General features: G+C 37.6%; 1 protein-coding gene across 1 annotated transcript in view; it reads left to right on the top strand.

Moving 5' to 3' along the window:
* LOC137267976 (nucleolar complex protein 2 homolog) overlaps positions 1–19,929 on the top strand; it is a 211,279-nt gene extending 191,350 nt beyond the window's left edge. The window contains exons 12-18 of the mRNA XM_067802435.1: positions 14,185–14,298; positions 14,846–14,947; positions 15,411–15,554; positions 16,675–16,788; positions 17,235–17,365; positions 17,873–17,950; positions 18,450–19,929. Coding sequence (XP_067658536.1) covers positions 14,185–14,298; positions 14,846–14,947; positions 15,411–15,554; positions 16,675–16,788; positions 17,235–17,365; positions 17,873–17,950; positions 18,450–18,720 — 954 coding nt within the window. The 3' untranslated portion in view covers positions 18,721–19,929. The remainder of the gene's footprint in view (positions 1–14,184; positions 14,299–14,845; positions 14,948–15,410; positions 15,555–16,674; positions 16,789–17,234; positions 17,366–17,872; positions 17,951–18,449) is intronic.
* The last annotated feature ends 869 nt before the right edge of the window (positions 19,930–20,798 follow it).

The raw sequence follows: 20,798 nt of genomic DNA, 5'->3' as shown, positions 1-20,798 counted from the left end.
GTACCAGTTGTTTGTTGAAAAAAATGAAGAAGAATTTTGACAGTGGATTCCAGATTTCATTTTCAAAATGTGTCCATTAATCCCGAATGACACATAGTTAGCCCCTGAGAGAATGCACTGACTGACAGCTCAGTGTCTGTATGGTGCATGTTAATGTGACCTGTCTGCTGTGGTGCTGTTGTCGGACGCCATACATGCTGCAGCCGTAGGCAAATTTACATAATCATGACAGCATGCATACTAATGCTCTCGGTCTTGGTGCCCGACTCTTGGTCACTGATGACCCACAGATTCAACCATTTAGTGATTCCAATGCTGGGACAGAGGCAGGTCATTCTATGGTCAAGGACAAGTAGGTAAAGGTCGTGTGCAATAAGCAAAGGACTTGTTTGAGTTTCATTTTAGAAGTTTATGCGTACAATATTGAACAAACTTTATAGATAACAACTTCTTCTATTTGGTGAGTGTGAGGTTTCGATACAGATTCTTGTACCATTGTGAAGCAGAACAACAGTACGAGAATCTGTACCTAAAACGTTGCACCTATGAAATTAAAGAAGTTGTTATCTATAAAGTTTGTTCAACAGAATAAACAAATGTGCTGATGACGTTGGTGTCAATCAAGACATTTTGCTGGAGTGAATAAATAATCAAGTGTTGGAGTTGTTTCTCATGAATGTGCAAGTTTCTTTAATTTCAGAGCTTTGGCAGACTTTCATTGCCTAGCATTCTTATAAAGTCTTCATACTGAACATTCTCTGTCATACTTTAATTGATATGCTTGAAAATGAAGTTCTATAAAAGGCTGAGTTATCTGTGCACTGAATCAGGCTTGTGGGTACAGTTATGATATTGTTGAAAATGTCTCGCAGTCCCTGAGCCGCATTATTTTTCCTGCTACCAAACCTTCCTACAAAGCCCTAAATAAAGCAAGTCTAGATTTCTTCAGTCTAGTTCTTCATTTCCAATCTCACAGGGTCTCCTTTTTGGTTTCAATGAGATTGTCTGTTGTGATCAAAATTATATGTAGTCTTACATATACTAGCCTATATTGGGGAATATGTGAGAGTTCCACTGGGGCAGTTGTATGGATAAGGTGTTAGTTTGTTAGATATGAGGTTTTTCTGGTACTCCCTGCTGTCGTATTGCAGGAATATTTTTTAAAATGGTGTAAAGCAATATTCATTCATTTTATGAAAGATACATTATTTCTAAATCGCTATATGTCACAAGTGCTGCAGTGATTCACCCAGACCTTGATTCGATTCATTTTATGATATTGGACCCTCTGTTCCATCATTTTCAATTTGATTTTCAATTTGAAGTGAAAACATCAGATTTCAGTTAAGTCTCAGAGTTGACTTTTTGGTGTGTAGTCCTTGGTGATGTCTACTAAGAGAATTCTCATTGGATAATTAGCCCAGCATCACCCAATCACATTTCACTTTATTTCTGTGCTTGAAACTGCTTCAGTTGGAGTCAGAAGTATTTAAGATAGGTATTCAAATATCAAATCGATAATGTGATAATGGTTGTCAAAAATTAAATTGAAACTAAGGTGTTAGATTCAATTTTCGATGAATCAGCCCTAATTGTCAGTAATGTAAAAAAGACGATGTTCTGAAGTTGTGATAGTCCTGGTGCTGAAGCTGTTACAAATCCATGTTAAAATGTCAAAGTTGTGACACTTGTTAAACATTTTAAGTCTGTTTCAAAGCCTAACATAACAGCAGACATAGAACTTTAATGTCTTTGTTTAGCAGGTCTAGAATAGAACAAGTGCACTTGTCTTAGGTTCAGAGCAGCGAGTTTTAAGTCAACGTAGCATAGAATGTGATAACTTAAAATAGCATTATGTTTTTGTTCTTATGTAGTTAATTTGTAATAAACCACTAGGCTATACAATTTGATTTGTGTTATCTACTTAGTGAACTGGATCGTTTTTCAATACGTGTGTAATATCACAAGCCTCCTACAAGGGTATCGACCATACAGCTACGTCCTTGCACTCAGAAATCCGCAACAGCTGGTTACAGCCTTTTGAATGGTACATACATTAAGCCATACCAGAGCATCTTCACATCACTTTAAGACCTGAACATAACTCATTTTTATTGCCTAGGAAGTTTTTTCACATTTCCCCGTGTCATTTGAAGAATGTCTACCAATAAAATGGCATGCTGAAGTTTACATTGTACTATATTTAAAAAGGACATGTTAGTAACGAACAGAAGGATATAACAAACTAGTTTTGACCTTGACCATTTGCTGCAAATGTTTTTTAAATATTTATGATGAACTATGGTTATAATAAACTAAAGTAAGGTCCCGTTAACTTTAGTATAGTGAGTGAGTGTGTGAAAGAATTTTATGCAACTTTTAGCAATATTTCAGCTATGTGGTGGCATTCTGTAAACAATCACTACTGGATCAGGCAATCCAGTGATCAACAACATGAGCATCAATCTGCACAACTGGGAACCAATGACATGCCACCGAGTCAGCAAGCCTGCTCAAGTGTTCATTCATGAAGGAAGGTGGTGGGGTAGCCTAGTGGTAAAAGCATTCATTCATCATGCCAAAGACCCAGGTTCGATACCCTACATGGGTACAATGTATGATGCCCATTTGTGGTTTTGGCTGTGACATTGCTGGGTTGTTACTAAAAGTGGCATAAAAACTAAATTCACTCATGCGTGAAGGTCAGATACAAGTGAGTACAACATTACAACTATACTGTACAGGCGATGTCTTTGGGCGATAGTCTTCATACCATTGACAAGGGATTTTGTTTGTCACACATACAAGCATGTGTGGAATTGAACGCGAATCATTGACATGTAAATGTCACCAGTCATTGACCTTTGCAAGGAAGGTTGAATAATGCTGAGTAGTGCATTTCCTTCCATGGATGTTATCATACGTCATTGAGAAATCACGTGATTGTGTTTCAGAATAAACAAATTCCTGTGATGTCGCCAAATTATACCATGTAATGGTTGATATTGTTTGGATAAATAGTTTGTAAATGGTACAAATATTTAATATAATCATTGTAGGACATCATTGTAGGACTTGTTTGGTGGATTAACACAACATGAATGCTTTGACCACTGGGCTACCCCAGCATCCCTTTGTGCTTCTGAAATTAATTAGGAGATAAACATACTGTGTTGGAAAATCAGAGGTATATAACGAAATTATAATAGCTCTAAATTTGATTTAAAACTGAATGCGTAGAACATGTTTTATTACCTGAGAAGACCTGGTGTCATTACTTATTCTCTGTGTTCTTTTCACACCTAAGAATTCCCATGTATTTTAATCAACCAGTGAAGATAGGATTAAAATTGTGACTAACAGGATCAGGTGGTCAGACTCGCTGACTTCAGTTCCACATATCTCAGTTGTGTAGATCAATGCTCATGATGCTAATCACTGGATAGTTTGGTCCAGATTTGAATATTTTCAGCTGGGATGCTGCTGAGTGTGGTCTTAAACAACAAACAAATAAATTAGTAAACATTCATCATGTATTTCATTCAAGCTTTGATATTTCTTGTTTCTTGAAAAGACAAACGTTTACATGACAAAATCCTGTATTGTTGATAGTGCATTCACATGGATTGCCTGCCATTAAATATGACTGTGCCTCGCAAGCTATGACAGCAGGGGTGTCTGAGTGCTTCATGCTTGCTGAATACAAATGAAAGTCAAAGCCCTGTTTATTACAGGTGAAATTAAAAATTTAGTGTTATTAGCATATCTAATATAACTGACATCATTATTGGACTTGTTTGGTGGATTAAAACAACACCATACATTCATGGATCCAGAATTGTCACAATAATTTCATATCATCAAAATTTTAAGACAAAACCTGTTAGTTATTCTGAGTGAGTGAGTGAGTGAGTGAGTGAGTGAGTGAGTGAGTGAGTTTAGTTTTATGCAGCTTTAAGCAATATTCCATCAATATCAAGGGGGGCGTACCAGAAATGAGCTTCACACATTGGGGAATCAAACCCAGGTCTTTTGCATGATGAGTGAATGCTTTGACCACTAAGCTACCCCAGCATCCCTTTGTGCTTCGGAATTTTATAATCAATGAGCTTTGTTGTCTTGCATGTTATTTACTGCAACACTCCACTACAGTCTTAGCTTCACATCTAATGACAGGGTAGAACATGTTTCAATACCTGGGAACACCTTGTGTCATTACTTATTCTCTGTGTTCTAACTTTCTATATTTTGCCTTTTCACACCTAAGAATTCCCATGTATTTTAATCAACCAGTGAAGGTAGGATTAGAATTGTGACTAACAGGATCAGATGGTCAGACTTGCTGACTTGGGTGCCACATGTCATCATATCTCAGTTGTGTAGATCAATGCTCGTGATGCTTATTAGTGGATAGTTTGGTCGAGATTTGAATATTTAGAGGCTACCATGATGCAGCTGGGATGCTGCTGAGTGTGGTCTTAAACAACAAACAAATAAATAAGTAAACATTCATCATGTATTTCATTCAAGCTTTGATATTTCTTGTTTCTTGAAAAGACAAAAATTTACATGACAAAATCCTGTATTGTTGATAGTGCATTCACGTGGATTGCCTGCCATTAAATATGACTGTGCCTCGCAAGCTATGACAGCAGGGATGTCTGAGTGCTTCATGCTTGCTGAATACAAATGAAAGTCAAAGCCCTGTTTATTACAGGTGAAATTAATAATTCAGTGTTATTTGCATTAGCCTGTAGATATATTCTCCAGTATCTATCAGCATTTTTGGTTGAAAAAGGGATTTTTTTAGATGGTTTGTCTCCAAACCAACTTGAATGGAAAACTGCAAACTCCTTATATTTGTTCTGTCCTAATATAGAGTTAGCAAATGGGTTTGGGTTTACTTTATTTCAGCAATAATATTCCACCAATATCATGGTAGGGGACACCAGACATTGGCTTCACACAGTGTACCCATGTTGGGAACTGAACCCAGGTCTTCGTCAAATGCAGCCGCCACTTGTATTTTAGACTACCCCACTGGCCATCTTACACAGAGTAGGGGGCGGTGGGGTAGCCTAGTGGTTAAAGCATTAAATAATAATAACACACATTTGTCTGTATGGTTAAGAAATGTAGAGTAGAAATAAAAAACATGGTGGAGAAATGGATTTTTTTTTTATCATAAAAGGGCGCTGAGGGGTAGCCTAGTAGTTAAAGCGTTCGCTCATCATGCCTAAGACCCATGTTTGATTCCCCACATGGGTACAATGTGTGAAGCCCATTTTCTGGTGTCTCCTGCCGTGATATTGCTGGAATATTGCTAAAAGTGGTGTAAAACTAAACTCACTCACACTACACAGAGTGGACAGTTAACAGGAAGTTTATATTGGCAATCTAAAATTTTGTTTGAATTCTTCAAAAAGACCATGTTTGTTAAAAGTATCCCTCTCAACAAACGTTTGTCTCCAGTATATCAGTCTACAGTTGTTCCATTATCCATCAGGAAATTAAGGAGGGCACTGGGGTAGCCTCATGGTTAAAGTGCTTGCTTGTCATGCCGAAGACCTGGGTTCAATTCCCCAAATGGGTACAATTTGTGAAGCCCATTTCTGGTGTCCTTGTTGTGATATTGTTGGAATATTGTTGGAATATACCTAGAAATGGCATACAACCATACTCTATCACTCATGAGAATATGAATATGGTTTAAATACACATTTTATCTCAATATCCTTTCCACAAGCGTCAGTGAGCTTTTCCATTTAATGTTTCAGGGTGTATCATGATAGACTCGTACAAGGACAAGAAAAGTTCAGCCAAGAGTATGAAAAGGGGGCCAGTCATTATTTTTAGTACCTTAATACACCCTTCCCTAACACTGACCAACCCACCATACTCATTAAACGACTCATCCCTAGAGGTTCTTTAATGCAGGTGTGATGTGATCTCATTACAGTACTTTTTATCCCTCCAGGACAAACATGAAACAGTAGTATTTATAATTTCCAGACGAACCTGCCCAGTCAAACTATTGAACCAGAGACCTGAATTGCCCGATGATGAAACGCAGTAACTATATTCTGTGTCCACCAGTTGAGAATGGCGGCATGATAATGACTACTGCAGTAACGGCAGCCCTCAGGGGCGCAGAACCAAACGACTTCCTTTGATGCACCATAAATACCAGTTGCAGACCATCCTGTCTCCATCGGCCCTGTATTAATAGCACCAAGGTCTAAATTTAGGTTTCTGGGAGAAGAACTCTATCTCTCGGTGCTAAAGATACCTTTCAGATTATTTCGACCTCAGGTTATCTTTGGTGTTGCATTCTGGGAGTATGAATAACGAGAAAAGAATGTTAATATGCTCACAAGATTAGTGGAGATCCATGGGGGTGTTTGTTTAGGTTTGCAGTTCGGACCAACTACAGTCTAGGTCTGAGACGTAAACAGTCGCAGGAACATATATCCTTACGCTGTTATTGTATCCTTGCAGAATATTTTGCCAAACTATTTGCACTTCCTCAAAATTGGCAGGAGGGGGGTAATGATTCAGTTTAGTGCATTTAGAAATTGCAGGTGGAATTTGTCAGTAGTAGGCGTTACATCAAAGATAGGACTCCAGTCACTTTGATACAACGGCACCACTTTTTACTTTGCTCATCAACTCATTATATCGAGTAGCATTATTAGACAAGAGAGAAACATATGCCTAGGAGTTTGAATGTGGGATTCCCATCCATAGTGCCATGATTCACTTTTCAGAGTTGTGTCCCTTGGAGGTGGAAGGATCCTATGCCATGGTGTTTGAATTTCAGATTTTGCCTGGTCGTAATTGCCCTTCAACACACCCATGCTTATTGTGAAAAACACCTACTAGGATCAGGTGGTCAGGCTTGCTGACTTGCTTGAGACAAGTCATCATATCCCATAAACAGATTCAGAGGGGGTGCCAAGGGTGTGAAACTCAATTTCTTAATATAATGTGCACACCCCACCCGGCCACCCACACACACCCTTTCTCAAGAAGCTGTATCCACCCCTGTATCCTAATTGTGTACATCGATGCTCATGCTGTTGATCACTAATTCAGACAGATTAGGGTAAATACTGTAATCCATTGCTTATACTGTAGAAATGGCCACAGCTGACACTAAAACAAGGATGGGCTGTATATTATACAAATAAAGTAGTTGTTTTGTTTTTAACCTGTGGTGATTTACTGTTACTAATTTGCAGTAACCTTGACAATAGTATAGTTCTACTCTATGGCAATTTATTTATGGCTGAAACTGTTTGTGGTAGAGTTACATGATCGTTCTTGGATGTTCTCATAAACTTGTGATGAGGTTGTGGATGATGGTGGATATGTTACAAATGTACTTCTGTTGACAACAGATAACCGGTTTCTCTATTCATGCTGAACGGCCTTGCTTTCATACTGCAATAACACAATAACATGTTGTGGGGGAACACAAGGTCATATTTACTTATTTGATATTTTGTGTCGGAAAATTGCTGAAATTTATATTTTATTTTTTCAACTTTGTTATTATGCTAATTTTATTAATATAGACATATTTTTTTTATGTGATATGCAAAAGGGGGATTGTAATTTGACTTCCGATATTCATGGGAATGTTGAGGTCTAGGTTATGTTTTGACATATCAGTGTGATTAATTAATTTATTAATTAATACTTCATTATTTATCTCATCAGGGGGTGATGTGGCCCAGTGGCCTAGTGTTCACTCATTATGCCAAAGAACTGGTTTGATTCTGACATGGGTACAATGTGTAATGACCATTTTGGTGTTCCCATCGGTGATATTGCTGGAATATTGCTAAAAGTGATGAAAACCAGTACTCACTCATTATCAAGATGTTTCCCGAAATACCAGTTTAATTCTTTCTCTTAATCCTCAATTCAGTGTAGAAATAAGGAAGAGAATTTTATGGATGTCAACGTCTGTATTATGAGGAACCCAGCTTTTCGGAAATAATTCTCAGTTATTAAATTTCTAGCTGTAATAAATTATTCATGCTTGTAGAAGACTATTTAATGCAATGACTTCCTTGTTGAAACATGCCGTACGTTTTTATGACACACATTGTGATGGCTTGACACGTACATACAGAAAGGACTGACATGTTGACAGGGAAACATGCCAGATGCATGCCATCAGTGTCCAACTTTCATGTCTGAAATTATATTGTCTTTCCGCTTGTAGCAGAAATATCATGGTACGCAACACCCAAAATGGGCTTCAAATATTGTACCATGTGGGGAATCAAACTCGGATCTTCGATGTGACGAGCAAATGCTTTAACCACTAGACTACTCCACCATTTTGTTATGATATACTGAAAGACATAAAAAAGGGAACATGTGAGAGAAGCACCGGTTTGAAGCATCAGTTATCAGTTATTATTGATGTGTTTTTTCAGTTTCATCAATATCAGCTCTAAGTTCCAGAGTCAACCAATCCTCTATTATATTAACCTCAGTTCTAAAAACTTGTTCACAGCTTTTGTCAATGTCGGATGTAAATCTTTTGATAATGAAGTAACAATGTTGTCGTAACCATGGCATTAATGCCACATATCAGTTGCAGCTGCAAGGTGCATGCGTTTTCCCTGATTGTCTCTCACATATTGTAAAAGCGAGTAAGTCAAGCTAAGAAAAACAGATTTGCAGACGATAGTTGTCAAGCAGAGAGTTGCATCCAGTGACCTCAGATCCTGCAAAGGATAAATACGTCAAGCTGACTAGTCAAAAAGGCTAGATCACATAAACGTAAGATCCTGCAGGCGATATCCATCAACCGATGGTTGCATCTAATGACAACATTTTAAGGATCCTGCAAATGACATCTGCCAAGCAGAATATCACGGACCAGATCAGATCTGCTAATAATAAAGGAGAAGCTAAAGGTGCATCTACTGACCACTGCAGGTCTTGGGTAGGACGACAGTCAAAATGAGTAGACCACATACTGTGAAATTCCTGCAGGCGTAAAACATCAATCAGCAGTTGTATCTAGTGAGCACCACAGATCCTTCAGTGGACACTGGTCTGAATATGTGAGTGAGTGAGTGAGTTGGGTTTTACACCACGTTTTGCAAAATTCCAGCAATATTATGACGGGGACACCAGAAATGGGCTTCACATATGTGGGAATCGAACCTGTGTCTTCGGTGTGTTGAGCGAATGTTGAACCACGTGCCTACCCCAGCTAAACTGTACCCACGTGGGGAACATATTGTACCAGGAACTCTTGTAATAAGAAATGTTCATTAATTAATTAATTAAAAAAATTAAAATAAATCACACTGGTTGTTCTACTTTGGTGGGTTTGTAGGAAGTATTTCGTTGTCATGGAAACATCATATTTGATTCCTTGGTACTCTTGTAACACTGACTGAGCCAGAAAGTGAAAAAAACCCAACCATTTCAACTCAGGTTTCATAAAAATACCAAAACAACTTCTATATCTTAGAGGTAAATGCTTTATTTGTCAGAAATGAGGATTTACAAATAAAATATATGCCGTTTTTGTCACCTTTCTGTTCTATTATTTTTTGATGAAGCATCATCACATGAAATATAGCTTCAATGGTGATTAGAAGATTCTTTTTGATCATGGTGGCAATGAATCATATTAATGTGTGTCAGTGTGTCCAAACCTCTTTTGCATTATCTGCAGAACATATTAAAAGCATGTTCTCTTAAGTGTTCTGTGTTATAAAAAATGTATTGATCAAAGCCAATCCCTGTCTCATGTCTTAAAAAACAATAAACATGATCAAATCTTCTGAACCTGGTTTTGTGTTGCATCATTCATCAAGCTAAACTGAGACACTCTCAGTAAATGATTATTGATTGATTATGTGCCTCTCACCTTATGTTCACCTGGTTGCCATGACAACATGTACCCAGGTAACCTGCTACCTGTGTGACTATGAAATATGCATCCAAGGCAGGTTCCCACGTACCGGGTGGTTGTAAACGCTTGTCAATGGCTGGATCATAGGTATTGACCCGATGCATTATTTGTTCATGTCAATGTTTTACCCTTAGTGACTCACAGTCACTCATGCGTACAGCGGAGTGAAGGTTTCAATTCATCACAGCATTCTTGATGCTAATGTCATTGTCGTTAAGAAGATATGGGGAGTGTTTGTTATGATATATCTGATCCTTGACCCTTTTGTGTTGAGGAAATATTACAGAATATAACAGGATAGATATGGGGGGTTTTTATCATAAAGGGGCAGGGGGTAGGCAGGGATTTACTGTATATTTAGCATTCTGCTCTTTCTACTTCCTTCATAAAAGTGAGTTTAGTTTTATGCTACGTTTAGCAATATTCCAGCAATATCAAAATGGGGTGACACCAGAAAGGACTTCACACATTGTACCCTTGTGGGGAATCAAACATGGATCTTAGGCATGATGAGCGAACGCTTTAACTACTAGGCTAACCCTCAGCGCCCTTTTATGATAAAAAAAACCCCATTTCTCCACCATGTTTTTTATTTCTACTCTACATTTCTTAACCATACAGACAAATGTGTGTTATTATTATTTAATTCAGTAGAGATCACGTGTTTCTTCAGCTCTATCTTCCCATTAGTTACACAATTATTATAATTAATTTGTACCAAATACATTAATTTGAACTCAGCACAAATGTAAAGATTTTCTATGTCAAACTAGAAACATTAATTTGATTAATGACTTGTCCATTATGTAAACATAGTGATTTTCTTGTCAAACTGTAAAAATGAAATTGATTAATGACCGTTTCATAGCAGTAGTTGTAGGTTGTGTGTACATTTTTCTGTTTCCCATATCCCTCCGTCAATTGCAAAATAATATAAAGTTCTCTTTTCTCAATTTTCCCCACAGATGTCATTAATGTCAATGTCGTGATCTGACCAAAAAATGCTGTTCCTTTTCGGCACTCATAAAAATGCATGTGACCTTGATCTGTCTTCTTCCACATATGTTAACAAATGTTTCCAATGTAGATTGGTTGCTAAAGCATTAGCTCATCACTATGAAGGCCCAGATTCCTTTTCTAACATGGGCACAATGTGTGGAACCCATTTCTGGTGTCCCCCTCCTGTGATATTGCTGGAGTATTGCTAAAAAAGTTGTAAAACTAGACTCACTTTAAAAAAATAAATGCTTGTCACCATGGAAAGACGATCCATTGATTTGGTGCATTGATGTATGTTGATTGCATGGCATTCACTGTACCCTTCCCCTGTTCTTCATCACATCAACCACTAGATTCTTTGGTCCAGAGTCAAATATCATCAAAAACACAGATCATTGCATAGCAACCATTTTTCAAGGTCAAAATGGTCATTTTGGCTTCAAATGTCTTTTTTTTTTTGTTTTTCAAATATACAAGTATTTTTAAAAAAAACAAAACAAACAATATGCATATGTTGTAATGGCATTTACCACTGTATGTTATGCCAGAATAAATATGTATAAGTTGGTTTTAATCGTCAGTAGATCTGAAGTTAGGAATACTATGGCACAGTCAAATTACAACTAAGTGTAGGGGTTTGTACCAGTAGTAGTTACAAATGGCAATAACAAATGTATACATAGAATTAATTCTTAATCAATTCCTGGAAATGTGTTTCCCATTCTGTTGAACAAGCCCCATCCCGACATTGCTCCATTATATGTAATAAGAATGTGTAGTTGCAGCTGCAATGTAACACAATGTAACTATAAACATGTTACATTGTGTTACATTGATCACTGGGGTTGCGTAGGCACATGCTATAATGGTTGTATCCCAGCTTCCATTAGCATACAAAGTTTTTGAAATGTCAGCTTGCCAGAATGGCTGCCGATTGCGTGGGCTTTTTGTCAAGAAAAGGTCAAAGCACCAACACTACCCATTTTTATATTTCCATATTTCCAGTGAATCAATAATCTTGGAGCTGCCTGCTATTTCAGTCTATATGAAACTGGCTGATGTGTATAAGTGATTGAGAAGGCAGATATTCAATTGTGTGCAATGTTATGTCGGTGACTGTCTGACCAGTAGTACAGCTCAGCACATGGAAATTTCCTGTGTGATCGTAAACAAACAATGACAGCATCTGGCACTGCATCAGTACATATGTTATAGATGTGTACATACAAAATATTGCTTAACAATAATACCAAAATAGAGAGAATGTCAGATGCAGTTTCTTCATAGCAGTTTAATGCATGGTGATAATACAGTCCTTGATTTGGCTGGTACAAAAATACAGTAGATATTATGTGATAATAAACAAACATTGTTTGTATCTTGCATCACATCAGCACGAGTGAAAAATACAAAATCAACTTAAGTGAACCCGAATACATCACCACAAAGAGAGAATATAAAATGCTGTACATAGCAATTAGTATAAATGTGACTGTGAAAGTATAAAGTATTTGATTTTGTAGGAAGATTTATTGTGGTAAAATAGTCTTAATAGATTTGGCTTGTACAAAAATACATTAGATTTCTGTATTGTTAATAATATCTTTAATGAAACTACAGGGTCCAACTCAATTTTAGAGCATCTAATTATGTGCCACTTGTTATTAATTACTTGCTGTTGTTAATGTTAATCTGCTTTTGTCATAACATCCCATGCGTATATAATTCTCATCACTTGGATCTGATGACTCAAGGAATCGACATTGAAACGTTGCTCTATGCAATTAGCGAGTTGTCATCTATAAAGCTACATGTATCGTTACTGGCTCACCAACTTCAAGAATGCTGGGATGGAGGGTAGCCCAGTGGTTTAAGTGTTGGCTTGTCACACCCCAAGACCTGGGTTCAATTTAGCATGTGGGTACAAGGTGTAAAACGCATTTCAGTGTCTCCCATTGTGATATTGCATAAATATTCAAACATGTCACATTTTTGCCATTCCTGATGTTTAGCAGTCTTCAGGCATCTATTTGGATTCGATGTTACATTTTCCAGACTGGCATTTGTTTTGTTAAATATGATTCTTAGGACCACATGTTAATTTTTGTGGCACAGTGTATCAGCATTGCAGACTTTTTTGTTGTTCCATATAAGGACTATGCTTGGGTGAAGTTCAACAAAATATCACCAACACAAAGTATCTTTTTCTTATGCTGCTGGGACAAAATACCCCAAAGACTTGAATTGCTGTCTGTAGCTAAATTGTTTTGACTACCATTGAACTTTCTTGTTTGTTTGTTTTTTCAAGTACATTCAGGGTGAGACCTGTCTAAGCCAGTACAAGATGGTTGAGACATTAATTATGGATATGCTCTTTGGTAGGTTTATTGTGTGGTTAAATGCTCTGTCGCCACTGCAGCTCATTAACTCGAGGCAGACATGGAGCTGGCAATGAGCCAAGAAATGATGCAACACTTCAGACTCAAGTAGCTCTGTGATGTAAGGGAGGTAACTCTTGTTAGACCAATTTTTATGGTCTAACTACACCTAGGATATAAGTGAACATCTGCAAAGATATCCAATGTTTTTAATACGACATCAAAGTTTAGTATGTTTGTCTGAGAACTCAAAGAGCATACAAGGGAAGCAATACGTTTGCTAACTAATGTGTACGTTTGTAACAAAGGTGAGCAAATGATGAAATGTCAGTTCCTGACTCGAAATAATGAGGGGCTGAGGAGAATTGTCCCATGAGGAGATGCATCGTATTATCAGGGAGTTTGTAATGTTGTCCTTACTCAACTGAAATAAAAAACACAAGTTAGAATCGATGGTAAATGTTGTGTTGCACCAAGAAACATAGACTGACGCTTAGTCCCTGAATGTATATAATTTTCATAGCAACAAACAGACCCATTTAAATTGAAATGGAGCCCCAGTGAGTTGGGAAATCATAAAATGTGGATGATATATAGGCTGATTGGAGTCTGAACTGTGGGAAATCTTGAGTTACTTCACATAGGGCTTTAGCACTGCACAGAGCACTGCTTGGCATTCGAGAAAATACTGTCTGAGACAAGTCTGCTGTTATACATACTGTTTTGGGGTTTGTGTGTGTGTGATTGTTTTTCATATTTCACTTTCAGTTCAAGAAATTATTGAAGAGGACATGTTGTTTGTCTTTGAACTTTTTTCCTTATATATATCCCCATTTTAATTTAGACCTTATTTTTCAGGTGTTTGAGCTGACTGACTTCAACAAGAAGCACAAGTCTGTCAGTTTTAAACCCTTCAACTTTGCCTGCATTCTCAAGTTCTCCAAGAAACAGCAGGAGGAGAAGGTCTTCAAGGTAGAATCTCTATAAAACCAACAAATTAAAAAAATAATTTCCTGTTCTTTTTTATCATACTATGTTTAAAATTTTCCAATTCATTTCTTTATGTGTTGCTAGTAATATGTCATTGATACAAGGGGTGGTGGTGTTAAAATGTTCGCTTGTCACACTGAGAACCCTGGTTTGGTTCCCCACATGGGTAGAATGTGTGAAGCCCATTTCTTGTGTTCCCCGCCGTGATATTATTGCTAAAAGCACGATTCCATATTCCTACAGTAATCCTACCTTGGATGATCTGAATGTAATAGCCATCATCATCATCATCATCATCATCATCATTTGACATCTCGTAAGAGAGATCTAATGGAATCGGGTGGTCAGGCTCATTGCCTTGGTTGACACGTGTCATCAACTCCCAGTTGTGCAGATCAATGCTCATGCTGTTGTTGACTGGATAGTCTGGTCCAGTTTATTTACAGACCACCACCATATAGCTGGAATATTGCTGAGTGTGGTGTAGACCTCAACTCACTCACTCACTCATCTGACGTTGTGTCTCTAGGATGGGCTTGTGGATCAGCTGTACGAACTTCTCCTGGAACATTTCAACATCCACGCCAGCTCCATTGGCTTCCCAGAACTCGTTCTGCCGGCTATGTTGCAGGTGAGGAAACTTTACCTGTTTTAGTTTAGAAAATATATTTCAGATATTTGCAGACTATTTACCTGAGGACATTTCTCATGTCTTATTGAACTTTATAGTTTCGAAAAAAAAAGAATTTCATCACCTTTCATAATAAACTACTAGCTTGTGATTGCATTCATTGACATATCACAATAACTAGAATCAGTGCTCATGATATTAGTCACTGGTTCAGTTATTTATAGATTGCTGTAATACAGCTGGAAGATTACCAATTGAGGTGTGCATCGATGCTCATGATGTCAATCACTGGATTGCTGGGTCTAGTGTTTGTTATTTATAGATTCTGTGACATAGCTAGACTATTTCTGTGCACACAGTGTCAATCACTGGATTGTCTGGTTTAGTATTTATGGATTGATGTTATATAGATGGACTATTGTAGTGTCAAAGAAAAAACTATGCCATTTTTTCACATTCGCAGCTAAAGGACTTTTTAAAGAAATGTAAGATTGCCAACTACTGCAAGCAAATCCGTCAGATCGTGGACAGGGTGGAGGAAAACGTCAAGTACATCACTCAGCGTAGGAAAGCCGTAACCTTTGCTATCAGCGACACCAAAGCTGTGGTATGAGCATCTTGTAACTGTTCATGTGTTCATGAGTTGCGGGGTCAAATATACTTTTTACATCTCACGCTTGTACATTATATTAATGTCTTATGATTTTAGGTCTGAAAAAAAAAGAGATGAATTTCTGGATGTATATTTGTCCAGTATTTGTAAATACATGTGATGAAAGGGCTTGGGAACATGAGCTCTACCGCCTAACTTGTCAGTATCAACACAAACACACAAGAGTTATCCCCCTTGAAGTGATATTTTATTCTGATTCATAACTGCCTATTCAACATTTCAGTATTTCTTATATTTTTTTATTCTCTTAAAAATTGTATATAGCTCTGTTTGTGAAACTTTATATTACACTGAAAAGAGAGCAAATAATTATTCTATTCCTCACAAAATATGCAAATACATACCATATCTTACAGAGATGACAACCCTATCTTGGGCCTAAGTGTAATACTGGATGTCAAAACGTGTAATGTAGACCCAAAAAGTGTAATAGTTGTCTTCTGGTCCCTTTGATATAGTGCATTTTTTCACAAAAAGTAATATTCTAGACAGAAATACAGGTCACCAATCATGATGAAACTCCATGTATCAAAAACTCATTGGACAAGTTACACAAGACACTTTAAATCCTTACACATTAATTGGAATGAGTGTGATTCCAAGAATAGGCAATTTCTATCAGTGTAAGGCCATTCCTTAACCCATACATGAGTGAGTTACAAAACACTTCCCTGTGAAATTTTATCCACTTTATTAATTTTCCTTAGACTAGTAGAGAAGCATAATTTTCGCATATTAAGTGTAATGGCATAATTAATTGGTCAAAATCTTCAGTCAAAGTCAAAATACTTACACCAAAATTGTAAGGACTGACATCTCTGTGGTTTATGTTACACTTTCTTATTAAAGTACAAATTCTATTACTTTTTGGGGTTGAATCCTATCCGGGATTCAAACACATACCCTCAAAGTCAGGCACCACATTGCCAGCACACAAAGTCAGTCGCCTAACCCACTCAGTTACTACGACTTCCACAAGAATGGAAGTTGGACAACTGGTAGTCAAGGCTTTGGACTTTGTGTACCTCTCTGATAAGTTGATTTATGCCTTCAGGATGCCTGGGAGAGACAGTGTTCTACAGCAGGTGCCCCTCTGGCCAAGTTCTACACAGGATGGAGGAAACTCCGTGACAGAGAGTTGCAGCATGAGATTGCTGGGAAAGACAGGGTACGGGACACCTTCACTGTGCTTTACCAAAATATATCCTGCCAAATCTTGACCTTGTCCTTTTGTGATTTATTCAAAAGAATTTTAGTTTCAACTTCAGAAATATTTTAATTGACCTTATATAACTGTTTTCTGTACTGGTATAGCCTCATAGATATACCTATGTCTTGAATACATTGATAAGTCAAATTTATTACTTGGTCCCCAGAGATCTGACTCGTTGCATTGTGACTGTACTAGCAAATGATTAAATACAAGATCAGCAGCACAGGCAATGTTGGCCCACATGCCAACAAAATGAGACATGTAATGACGGAAAAAAGAACCAAGAAATGTTGAGTCCCTGTGATCTCAATGAAATATGATTGGAAATGATTGGAAACCATGGAAATGTAGTTTAGAGATCAACTATCATAACTTTCATGCGACTTACCTTGTTTGTACAGATAAGCTTAGATGACAACATCCCGACCATTGAGAGACCAAAGATCTTGCCCAAAGCCACAGCAGAAGATCGGAAGAAATTCTCTGAGCTGTTCGATTCTGACAGCGATGATTCCAATGATGATGAAACAAGGTATGGGATGTTTTCACTTTTGTACGTTGTTTTGTCCAATCAGGCTTGAAAAGACCAAAGTTTGCAATGTAGACTTGAAAAGACAGCAGAATGGGTAAGAAAAAGCCCCGAAATCGGGAAGCACAAATGTTAAAAATGTTGCAATGAAGTCTTGAAAAGGCCTTGAATTGAACAATGTTGGCTTTAAAAGTCCCTGAATTTGGCAGTCTGAAGGCAAAACTATCACACTTCATTCAATTAATTAGTTACTAAACTACTCTCAATAAAACAATATTTCAAATTCTCTGATAATTTTCATTCTAAATGGAGTGGGTTTTTTCATAAAAGCTCAGCAAACTTTCAAGATCCTACAATTCAGTTCTGCAAGTTTCTTCTGGTTCATGTGACCTTTTCAAGGATCACATGTTTGATCTTGTGTTAAGATGTTTCAAACTGGAGTAAGCACTGAACCTAGTTAAGGAATCTACTGGTCCTCGAGCCTCTACAAAGTGATGGCCATATTTTCAGGTTTCTGCCTCGTAAGGAGCGCCCTGTCAAGAAACAGAAGACAGCCCCAGGAGACTCAGAGGACAGTCAAGATTACAGGCAAGATGGTTTCCAGGGAAAGCAGTTCCACAGCAAATTCAGCATTTCTGCAGAAAGATAAAAAAATATTCACAGTTATGATTTCATAAGATTGTTGCAATTTTGTGTGTAATATTGCTGAAGACGTGGAACATTGCTTACTCCTTATTGTGATCCACATTATCCTTACAGCTTTCCCTTCAACACTTTTGTCACAAATCGCTTGATGAATTTTTAATAAGCATGTCATTCATGCATAGCATAAAATTTATGTCTGGTGCCTCTAACCTTCAGGATTGTTCATGACCTATTCAACTGTTTCCATTCATTTCCATAATGTCTCAGGAATGAAAAGATAAATTTGCATGTTGTATAACAGTGTGGACATAGCTCACCTGGTAAGCTGTCAGGATAGCAATCTGAAGGTTGCGAGTCGATCAAGTAATTAGATGAATCCATGAAATATAGTGGAGAAATGAAAAATATCTATTGAATTCTATTAATCTATTGAATATTTCAGTGATTTCGACAGTGATGAGTTGGAACAGTTAGCTCAGTCAGCCAGTGAAAATGACGACGAGGATAGTGAAGATGATGATGAAGATGTTGATGATGATGATGAGGATGATGATGAGGAGGAGGAGGAGGAACCTCAACCAGCACAGGGCAAGCAGAAGAAGTTTGCAAACAAACAGCAGAAGCAGACATCAAAGTCCAAGCAAATGGATGATGACAGTGACCTTGACCTTGAGGATGTTGTAGAAGATTTTGAAATGTCTAATTCAGACTGATATGACAAGTTGTAAATGTGGGATAGATGATGACTGAGTTTTGTCATGCAGATATAATTACTTTCCTTTGTTTAGAACTTTATCAGACTTTAGTTTCCTAATCTTAAAAGGTTTCAGTTTGGGCTCATAAATTTATGGAAATCTTAATGTATAAACTTTTGTTCTAGTTTTTGTTGTAATTTTTTAGAGTAAGTCATTAGAAGTCAGTAACAGTGCCTTCATTTAGTCTGAACATTGTTTTAATTATCATTAAGTGTTATTGTTAATAATTATGGATATTGTATTGTTCCATCATGTATGAAATTATGAGCTTGTATGAAAACTACAAAGATTTGGAAATACTTATGTCTAGAATGAAATAAAGGTCATGAAGATGGTGTTCGATGTCATTAATTCCATGAGGTTCCATTTAAACCTTATGTGAGATGGAACTGTGACTGTTAATATTCTGGTAATTTGTTTCCAGCTCTCGACAAACCGGCCTGGCTTTGGTTCGGTTTGTTGTTGCATGCCACTCTCAGCAATATTCCAGCTATTGTGTAAATAATCAAGTCTTGACCAGACAGTCCACTGATCAACAGCACAAGCACTGATGTACACTGTGTCAAGCAAATGATCAGGCCTGACCACCCGATCCCATTAGTTGTCTCTCTGTCTAGAGGTTAAAGCGTTGGCTCATCACACTAAGGACTCAAGCTTTATTTTCCACAACCTGATAGTTAAAGTGTCTGCTTGTCACATCAAAGATCATGTGCATGGCTCAATAATCCAGATTAGCAGACCTTGTCTCTCATCAACACATGTTGAAGTTTATAAGGTACACGTTTTTGTGGAAAATGACCCGAAGGCAAGGTTTCTGGATATCTGGGGTCCTGGTATTTGGGGACTTGCTGTGTAATAGAGTAACTGGCTGGACTCAAAACACAATTTGTTATGTGCAGTAGTTGATTAATAAATCAAATACATCTGTCATGAAATACATAGGAAGTCAAACACACCACCTCAGCTTAAGATGGCTAGTGGTTGGCTTAAACATGTATATACTGAAAGGCAAAAGAAACATACTATTGAAAATGATATTTAAGTATCGCTGGAGTATTTGAACCTTCTCTTCTTTTTATATCCATACACTAACAGTCAAGTTTGAGGAAAACATTAATCGTGGTGGTCGTATAGCTTGTTTTGACAAATAAAGTATTGTTTGAGATTGACGTTAGAAGTGTGTTTTGTTCATGGAAAGAGAAGAGTTCACATAAGCGCAAAATTGAAATCAAATGTGCAGCATGCATGCATAAATTGCCGGCGTGAGTGGCAATCATTCAGTTGTCTCCTGAACATCACAGTTGTGGACAGGTTAATGAGAGATCAACCACAACAATCCACTGGCAGTCTAGATGGTGGTCTGTGTGCTAGAGTCTTTGCTAATGGCTTTAAGTGTAGCCTACATAACAGTTAGCACTACAACACCACCAACAGCTCTGATGATTGTCCATGTAGCGGTCGACGCCATCTAACCAACACATCACCAGGCCTGTCATATATCCTCCATCAACACATGCAAGACCGGTTCGCAAGGGCCGCAGAACCATTTATATGGAATTTCTTTAAGTGTACCCTTACAAGGAACCATAAACACATGTGATATACAAGATACTGTAAAAGAAACTCTGAATTTGTTTCCATTAAGCCACTCCATAACAAAATTTCCAGCAACGTATCTTTATTGCCTGAATACGAGAAATGGGGATCAGTAAACAAGCCAGAGGCTATTGCAAACACCTCTCACATACAACATAGATAAAAGAAAATATAGCTGTGGTGACGTCATGTAATAGCCATTTGGATGAATGAGTTTACTTTTACACTGCACTCAGCAATATTCCAACTGTATGGCGGTGTTCTGAAAAAAGTCAAGTCTGGACCATACAATTCAGTGATCAACAACATGAACATCCATCTGCACAACTGGCAACAGATGACATGTCAACCAAGTCAGGGAGTCGGACCATCCATCCAATCCGTTAGTCACCTCTTACCACAAGCATGGGAAACTGTTTGTGGCAAGCATGGGCTGCTTA

This window comes from Haliotis asinina, chromosome 16 (genome assembly GCF_037392515.1).
Source record: "Haliotis asinina isolate JCU_RB_2024 chromosome 16, JCU_Hal_asi_v2, whole genome shotgun sequence".
Taxonomy (NCBI): domain Eukaryota; kingdom Metazoa; phylum Mollusca; class Gastropoda; order Lepetellida; family Haliotidae; genus Haliotis; species Haliotis asinina.
Note: the sequence above shows the minus strand (reverse complement) of the source record. Positions and strands in the feature narration are given on the sequence as shown.